Source organism: Sorex fumeus, unplaced genomic scaffold (genome assembly GCF_029834395.1).
Source record: "Sorex fumeus unplaced genomic scaffold, SorFum_2.1 ptg000002l, whole genome shotgun sequence".
In the NCBI taxonomy this organism is placed as follows: domain Eukaryota; kingdom Metazoa; phylum Chordata; class Mammalia; order Eulipotyphla; family Soricidae; genus Sorex; species Sorex fumeus.
In genome coordinates this window covers 2,948,051-2,956,886 of record NW_026606059.1, presented here as the reverse complement: position 1 = coordinate 2,956,886, position 8,836 = coordinate 2,948,051, and the positions used below count along the sequence as shown (strand labels likewise).

At 59.9% G+C, this 8,836-nt stretch overlaps 1 protein-coding gene across 1 annotated transcript in view; it reads left to right on the top strand.

Annotated features, from left to right (window-relative positions):
- The first annotated feature begins 767 nt into the window (after nt 1-767).
- PCMTD1 (protein-L-isoaspartate (D-aspartate) O-methyltransferase domain containing 1) overlaps nt 768-8,836 on the top strand; it is a 30,460-nt gene continuing 22,391 nt past the window's right edge. The window contains exon 1 of the mRNA XM_056110207.1: nt 768-1,192. Coding sequence (XP_055966182.1) covers nt 886-1,192 — 307 coding nt within the window. The 5' untranslated portion in view covers nt 768-885. The remainder of the gene's footprint in view (nt 1,193-8,836) is intronic.

The window sequence follows — 8,836 nt, the reverse complement described above, 5'->3', positions numbered from 1 at the left end:
TGTTTAGACCATCAAAGTTGTCAATAAAAGTTGTTGCCTTGTTAGTCATTGAAGCGATCTTAGTGAGGTCAGTTGAAAGAATCTTAATCCACACTGGAAACACGTAAACGATGTGGGTCTGAATTAAAAAAGAAAACTGCATTTGAGGACTTGTGTTGACACTTCGAATTTACGGGGGGTGCGTTTTTGGAATTGTCACGTTAGCTTTCAAGTTGAGGAATTTTAAACTCATCCGTGGGTGCCGGTAAAGCTGCCCTTGACCGTTCTCCAGAGACCAGATCTTCACGTCAAGAACATGACTTTTCTTTCTTCCGTTTTTGGGGGTTTTGTTTGATGGTCTTGGGGGAATCACACCTCGAAGGGCTCAGGGTTTTCCTGGCTTTGTGCTCGGGATACCAGTTCGGGTGCGGCTTGGGGCCCGTATGGGACACGGGGTACCCCCCGGCCGGCCGTGATGGGCTGGTGCCTCCCGCGGGCTGTGCTGTCGCTCTGGCCCGGAGAGCCTGGTCTGGCCAGGCTCGAGTTGGAATTAGCTTAGGTGCTGGCATGTGACCGTCTGGCCTCATGGCTCCAGGGGCCTTGGCGTGTCCTGGCCCAGTGGCTCTCGGAGAGGAGGGACACGAAGGAGCTGTCCCCTCCCTGCAGCCAGGTGTTGGCAGCGGGTCGCTGCAGGAACGTTTCCAGAACGGAATCGGCTTCCCTCTCGGGCAGGAGTTGAAATCTGTTTCCTCTCATTCCCCCCAGGATCGATTCGGTTCTGGAAGTCGAGCGCCCGTTCGGAGGCAGACGGACCACACCCCGCGCTGCCTGCCAGACGGACGCCGCCTCCTCCGCGCCTCCTGCCTCCTCGTTCCCTTTGCAGTTGATGGTGTGACCGAGGCCACCATGGGCGGGGCGGTGAGCGCCGGGGAGGACAACGACGACCTGATCGACAACCTGAAGGAGGCTCAGTACATCCGCAGCGAGCGCGTGGAGCAGGCCTTCCGCGCCATCGACCGCGGCGACTACTACCTGGAGGGCTTCCGTGACAACGCCTACAAGGACCTGGCCTGGAAGCACGGCAACATCCACCTGTCGGCGCCCTGCATCTACTCGGAGGTGATGGAGGCCCTGAAGCTGCAGCCGGGTCTCTCCTTCCTCAACCTGGGCAGTGGCACCGGGTACCTCAGCACAATGGTGGGCTTAATTTTAGGTAATTCGTTTTCGGAAAATTCTTTTATTTTTTTTTTCAAAGAAAAAAGAAAATAAGCTGTTTGTATTAATGTCGGCCTCTTCCAGGCTTTGAGACCGTGTACGGTGTGCGTTTGAATGTCCGTGTCCCAGGTAGTTTTCTTGCTTAAGTATGGAAACACAAAGGAGTAATCATCTTTTTTTTGTTGTTGTTGTTCTTTTTGGGTTGGGCAGGAGCAATAGCACAGCGGTAGGGTGTTTGCCTTGTGCGCAGTCGGCCCGGCCGAGTCAGGTTCGATTCCTCCGCCCCTCTTGGAGAGCCCGGCAAGCTACCGAGAGTATTCGATATGCCAAACACAGTAACAACAAGTCTCAAAAAATGGAGATGTTACTGGGCCCGCTCGAGCAAATCGATGAACAACGGGAGGACAGTGATACAGTGCTTTTTGGGTCACACCTGGTGATGCTCAGGGGTTCCTCCTGGCTCTGCACTCAGGAATCACTCCTGGTGGTGCTCGGGGGACCATATGGGATGCTGGGAATCGAACCCGGGTCGGCCGTGAACAAGGTGAACGCCCTCCCCGCTGTGCTATCGCTCCAGCCCCAATCTTCTTTTCTTACTCCCAGCCCTGGCCCTGATACTGGATATCTGCGTTTAACCCTAGACGTTGGGAGCCCTAGGGACTCTTGTCCCAGTGCCATGTCATCCTTGGCCCCGCAAGCCCAACAGCTGGTAGACGGCAGCTCACCGTGTCACGCGACCCTCTCCAGGTGGAGAATCCTCCCCGCCGGCCTAGGGAGTGGCAGTTACTGTGTCTGTAGAAAAGGCAGCCCGCAGGGTTTCCTCAGGAAGACAACCTCCTTGTGGATGCGGGAACGCGCTCTGCCAGGTGTCTGTGTGGCCTTCTCGTGACTAGAGCGTGCCCGCTTCCTTGGGGGGTGGCATGAAAGTGCTCCGGGAACGCTGTTTAATCTCAGGTTCCGTGTGACCCCCGGGTCTGGGTCACGGAAGAAGATGCAGCCTGGATCTGTGGGATTCCTGTCACGTGGAGGTAAGTAAACTGAGGCACGGGCAGGTTGCAGTTGTCTGAGGTCGCAGCAGCCATGGCTGGGGCACAGGGAGTGTGGATGTGTGAGCTCCGGGGAGGCCGAGTGCTCGGGACCCGCAGGGGACACTCGGGCCTTAGCCCTGGGCCTGGAGAGGTGGCGGAACAGGGAGACCGGGCGTGGCATGGGCCGTGCTGTGCTTTGGCCTGCCCAGGTGATGGGGACGGCGTTGTTGGAACACAGTCCTGGGGGTGGGAACCGTCCAAGGATTTTATTTTTAAGGTTTATTTTGTGCCCCCCCCTGGCAGTGCTCAGGGCCTGACTGTGACTCTGTGCCTGGTGTCACTCCACGTGCAGGTCCCTGGCTTGCTGGGCCCCAGCCCCTCGCAGGACGGCCCCAGAGAGCTGTGACGCCGCATCCGGGTGCCTCTCCTGGTGTGACGGACGGTGCCGTCCTGGCATCGGTCTTGGCTGGCCTCCCCCCTGCCCCGTTGCCGATGAGTAACTGGGTCAGACTCCGGCCCCAGGACCACCCCTTCGCCTCCTCCCCTGCTTGGCCCTGCCACCTGCGACTCATTCCCGGGGGGGGGGGGGGGGACCGAGTCTGTGTCTGACGCGTCTGGGCTCACCGTCTGGCAGCCTCCACTGGCGTCCCCTGTACCCCCACGCCCAGGCGGGAGTGACAGCGGGCGGGACCCCTGCGCCTCTCACTGCTGTCACCGATGCGCCTGCCTGGGGCCCCGGGTGACCCCCGGCTGTCGTGACCTGACGGGCCCAGGTGTGTGCTGAGGATTGGGCCGCGTTTGCTGTTGTGCAAGGCCAGCGCCGTGACCTCCGCGCCGTCTGTGTCTGTGCAGAGCAGAGGAATCTCTCTGCGAGGGGTCTCAGAGTCCGATCGATCCCGGCTCCAAATCAGAGAAACCTGGTGGGGCGGGCAGCGGGGGGGTGGGGTTCAGAGTGAGCCTCGGTGTCTTGAGCCAGCCGCCCCCTGCAGCCCCAACCTCCAGGGCAGCTTGGGCACTTTCCCCGCCACCCGCCAGCGAGCCTGTGGGCAGCTCAGTGTCGCCGGGCAGGGGGGAGGCCGGGCAGGGGGGAGGCAAGGAACTGGCTGCTGGGAGCCTCCTCGGACAGACGCCCTCTGTACTTCCACTTCCCAAGACAGCTCCTCCTCCGTTCCCTCCCTCCCTCCTTTCTTCCCTTCCTTTTCTCCTTCCTTCCTTCCTTCCTTCCTTCCTTCCTTCCTTCCTTCCTCCCTCCCTCCCTCCCTCCCTCCCTCCCTCCCTCCCCCCTCCTTTCTTTCCTTCCTTTTCTCCCTCCCTCCTTCCCTCCCTCCCTGCCCCCTCCTTCCCAGTTGCAGGGCCAGTAGCTGGTGGTGCTGTGCTAATCGGGGCAGGGGTCCGCTGTGCCTGGGTTTCAGTCCCAGCGTCTGGGACGTGCTGCAGAACCTCACCACTTGACTCGCATCCCTGACCTCGTCAGTACCTTTCAAGTGGCAGCGAGGGGCGGCGTGGGGGGAACGTCTTTCTGTGAATCATCTGCAGCGCAGTGAGCGCTTCCCTGCCCTGGGTGCTCAGTCATCACGCGCATGCGGCAGCGGAGAACTGGCCCGGCTGTGACCTTGGGCTGCCAGGACCGAGATGCAGTGTCTTTGCTTCGGTGGGAAATCTCGTCTCCTGAGAAAGGGAGTGTCACAGGGGAGGAGTGACCAAATGCGGCGTCTCGGGGCAGAGAGATGGGGCAGCCGGTCGGGTGCTTGCTCGTGGCGGCTAGCCGGGGTGTGTCACTGGGTCCCCGAGCCCAGCCACAGTGACCCCTAGGCACGGGGCGGGATGAGCCCCAGGACTGCCTGTGTGGCCCCCAGTGCCCCTCCCCTGAGCCCCCCAAACCGATGGAGCGAACTGAGGCGTGTTTAGCCCCAGATGAAGCACAGTCTCCTCCTCTTCCTCTGCGTTTCACGGGCGTCTCGTGAGGGAAAGGATGGCGCAGCCTGAAGGGGCTCGGTCTGGAGTGGGAGGGGGGGCGGCCCTGGGCTCCCGCAGCCTGGGCCTGAGAGGCAGAGGGGCCCTGCTGCGACCGTCTCCGGGGGAGCATGCGCCCTCACTCGGCTGCGCTCCCTGTCGCAGTGCTCAACGCACGGTGCCTCTGTGGACGCGCGCCCAGCCCTGGAGTCTCGGGGACCCTGGGTCAGCGGGGCGGGCGGGGGGCGACGGAGACGTCCCAGACACACCCAGGGCCGGGCGGGGGGCTGCTCTCGCTGGGGCCGTTTGGGGATTGAGAAGATCCTCATGGGCCACTCGGGGCCGGCAGATGGACGGGGGCGGCGGCGAGAAGGCGTGTGTCCCATCTGCTGGGCCCGTGCCCACAAGCCGGTTGGCCTCTGTCTGGCCAGAAGCTGCCCGCCCCCGGCCGGGGTTCCGCTGGGTCTCTGTTGTTGGCTGCCAAGCTGCCCTTTGTGTCGGTGGGTCGGGCTTGGGGTCTGGGGGCCACACCTGGGGGTGGTCGGGGCTGACTCCTGGCTCAGTGCTCAGGGTCACCCCTGGCGGGGCTCACGGGCTCTCTGGGGTTCCGACAGGGCCACCCCGTGCCAGGCAAGCCCCGGGCCTGCTGCGGGAGGGCCTCTCGGCCCACAGGTCTCCTTAGGTGACTCGTTCAGTTGTCAGTTTGCAGGCTAGGGGACTTCAGGAGCAGTGCTCAGCGAGCCCGTCGGGTGGTTACTGGCCAGGTTCCTGGGCAGCTGAGAATGTTGCATGGTTGAGTGCTTGTTCCTGAGTGTGCAGTGCTTCTGGCCCCTGAGTGCAGTGCTGTTCCACCCGCGTGTGGTGCTGTTCCACCCACGTGCAGTACTGGTCCTCCCGAGCTTAGTGCTGTTCCGTCTGTGCTCAGTGCTGTTCCACCCGAGCGCAGTGCTGTTCCCGCCAAGTGCTCAGTTCCTCCAGTAGAAGGAAAGGTCAGTTCCAGCAACTCCCCCTTGATGTCTCCTCAGAGCCAAGGGGCCCCCCGGGCTCTGGCTTGGCCTCCCCCGAGTCCTGACTCCTTGGGACCTTCTGAAGACTTGGGTGCCAGGAACAGCCTCTCCCTCGCCCTGGGCTAGCGTGACGGTCGTCTGGACTGAGGCAGGAGTGGTTCTGCACTCACGTCTTCCCCTTCTGGAAGCATCCGTGACCGATGGAGCGCGGAGCACACCCGTGTGTGTGTGTGTGTTTGTGTGTGTGTGCGCACGCGCGTGCGTGGCTCATGCTGGTGCGGAAGTCACGGGGTCGTTTCCTTCCAGCGTCGGTGACACGTGGTGTCCAGGCTCCGTCTGTGCGGGTTTGCCACAGCTCAGGAGAGGTCAAGCCACGAGGTCATCGGCTCGACGGGAAACTTGCTGCCCACGTAAGAGCCTCCGCCGCTGGTCTGTGCCCAGGAGGGCGGCGGGTCAGGGGTGGCCAGGCCGGCTCGCCTCGGTCTCGTGCTGTGAAGGGACCCTGACTCGGCCACCCCGTGTCCCTCCGACCTCGGGTACCGAGTCTGCGTTTATCACGCTCCTCCGTGAGCTCCGGGTGGTTCCCATATAGTTCGCCCGTTGCGAGTGTAGACGCCGCCAGCTCAGCGTGCAGACACAGCTGCCGTCCAGCTCGTGGGCGATGTGTCCTGTCTGCCCGTGTCCACTCCCTCCCGCGCTGGTCATCGGCAGGCCTGCTTCTTACCTCGATGGACTCATCTCCTCACCTCCTGGCGTTGTGTTGGTATTTTCCTCCTGTTTATGGCTGAGTATCCATAGGCAGATACTACACTTGATCTTAGCCAAAAGGCTGGAGCGATAGCACAGCGGAAGAGCGTTTGCCTTGCACACAGCCAGCCCTGCCGACCCGGGTTCGATTCTTCCGCCCCTCTCGGAGAGCCCGGCAAGCTACCGAGAGTATCTTGCCCGCACGGCAAAGCCTGGCAAGCTCCCCGTGACGTATTCGATATGCCAGACACAGTAACAACAAGTCTCATGATGGAGACGTTACTGGGCCCGTTCGAGCAAATTGACGAACAGCGGAGGACAGTGCTTCAGTGCCACAGTCCATAGTCAGATAGCGTGCTCCTCTCTCAGTGGACGCTGGGGTCCGCTTTGTAGCTGTAATCCGATGCTGCCAGCATCCACGTGCACGTCTCCATGTGGGCCTCTGTTTTCATTTCTTTTTCCTTTGTTTTTCTGCTCTTCGGCAAAACACCCGGCGGTGCTCAGGGGTTCCTCCTGGCTCTGCACTCAGGAATCACTCCTGGCAGTGCTCGGGAGACCCGATGGGATGCCGGGGCTTGAACTCGGGTGGGCCGCGTGCAAGGCTAAACGCCCTGCCTGCTGTGGCCCCTGTTTTTATTTCCTGAGTGGATTCTAGCCAGAGGAATTCCTTAAGTAGATGGTAAGTGGAGAGGAACTTCTGCTTTCGTCCTGTCTTTGCAGTGCAGAGATGCACCCGGGCTCCCGTCTGCCAGGAACGCATTCTGCCTCGGAGCCATAGGTCTGGCCCGAGTTCTGTGGAACTTTTGAAGAAATGGCCAATCTACTTTCTTCCCTTTTTTTTTTTTCAGGAGGGTTGTTTCTGGACACACTTGGCGCTGTTTAGGGCTCACTCCCGTCGTGGCTCTTTCGAATCATTTCTGGCGGTCCTCGGGACACACAGGACGCCGGGGCATGGTTGGCTGTGCGCAGACCACTGTACTATCTCTCCAGCCCCCTCAGGCTTTGGACATTTGTCATTGACTCCCTTCAAGAATAGTCCGAGTGCTCATCTGCCTTCCCTCCGCCCCCCTTGTTAGTAAGAGGAGGGATTCTGCAGCTTTCTAGGTTTCTCTGAGGCAGATTTTATTTTCTTTTAGAAACTAAAATACTGTTCTCCATTTATGCTTTAAGTTCTGAGCAAATCTGAATCGGAAAGAACGCTTTCTGGAATCAGTAAAGCTCACCATTTAAAAAAAACAAAACTGTTTTTAGAGCTAGAAAGAAGATAGTCCAGGGGTTAAGATTTTTGCCTTGCGTGCTGCTGGACCCAGGACCGCTGACGTCCCCGAGCACTGCTGGGTGTGGCCCCAAACCTCTCCCCTCCCTGGGGCACCAGAGGAACTCTCTTCTTAGTTCTTATTAGGCTTTGGAGTGTCTGTTTCTCCCTGAATTGAGTCACCACCACGAATTTATTTTTTAGGTTGTTGTTGTTTTTCCCATTTTGGTTGTAGCTGGAAATAGTTACTCTCCCCCGTCTTCTGCAGCTGAAAAGGAGTGACCAGGTGGTTTGCTGGTTTACAGGTATTAATAATAATGGAGAATAAAAAGAGCAATAAAATTCAAATGTTAGCCAATGGAACAGCTTTGGGGCAGTTTCCAGAGCTTTCCTGGGCATTCCATCCCATCCCTTCTGTTCTCCGGGCGTGGGCAGGGTGGGGACAGTGCCGTGGCCCCCGGTGTCCCCTCGCCCTGGGGAGCACCAACCGTGATGAGCACTGGGAGGGGAGCCGTGCTTGCAGAGTTGCCCCCTGCGGGTTCTGGTCCCGCAGGCCTGCGGTGAGGCGGGGTTCCTGCCAGGGAGGCGGCCCTGAGCACCAAGCATGGAGTCCCGGCTGGGCCTGCTGCAGTGGGGGGAGAAGGCGGGAGGCGGCTCTGATGGGTGGACAGAGAATCACCGATGCTCCCTTGCTCTCAGCCCTGGAGGTCACTAGCCTCCGCGGACGGTGTGCAGGTCCCACTGGGCGTTTGCGCTGGGCCCAGGAGGGCCTGGCTGGATTCTGCGGAAGAGAAATGCATGAACATCGCCTGTTCCAGAAGACCCAGGACCTTTGCATTTTTTTTTTTTGACACTTTCTTTTTTATTTCAGGTCTTGACTCTGCGCCCGTAGGCGTGGGTCAGGCAGGCTGGGCTGTGTGCCGGCCGTGGTGTCCCATCGGGGGCTCTTGTCACTGAGCTCGTTGGTCCCCCAGGGATTCCTTTCTGGTCCCTGTGATGTCTTCGATGTCGTCTTTTCTGAACCGCCTTGGTTGGGCTTGACCCCGTGGGCAGGTGACTCCTGCCATAGCATCATGCGGGTCTTCAGCCCTGCTGGAGCTTGAGGTCAGGCCACAGCTTCTTGGGGTCCCCCCCTATGCCCCAAGTCCTGCCGTGTGCCCTCCCGCTCTCCGCTTCGGCCTTGGGCAGACGGTGGCTTCAGACGCGTTATTTCCTTCCTGCGTTGCCCTCTCAGTGACCAGGACTTAGCGGCTGCCTCTCCTCAGGGCAGAGCCTTACCAACCCGTCCTGTCTCCTGAATGTGCTGAGTAGGGAAGGGCTGTGCGCTTGGGGTCAGCGTTCGGGAAGAACTTTCCTTTTGTCTCCCGTCTCCTCCGTTTGCTCCGGTTTCTCCCACAGTCGCTCCTGGAGTCTGAGGATGGCTCCATTCTTGCATCACAGGGCAGGTCAGAAGAAAGAATTTTCTTTTCTTTTTGGGTCACACCCAGCGAAGCCCAGGGGTTCCTCCTGGTGCTGCACTCAGGAGTTACTCCTGGCGGTGCTCGGGGACCCTATGGGATGCTGGGGATCGAACCCGGGTCGGCAGTGTGCAAGGCAAATACCCTACCCACTGTGCTATTGCTCCGGCCCCAGAAAGAACTTTTTTTAGATAG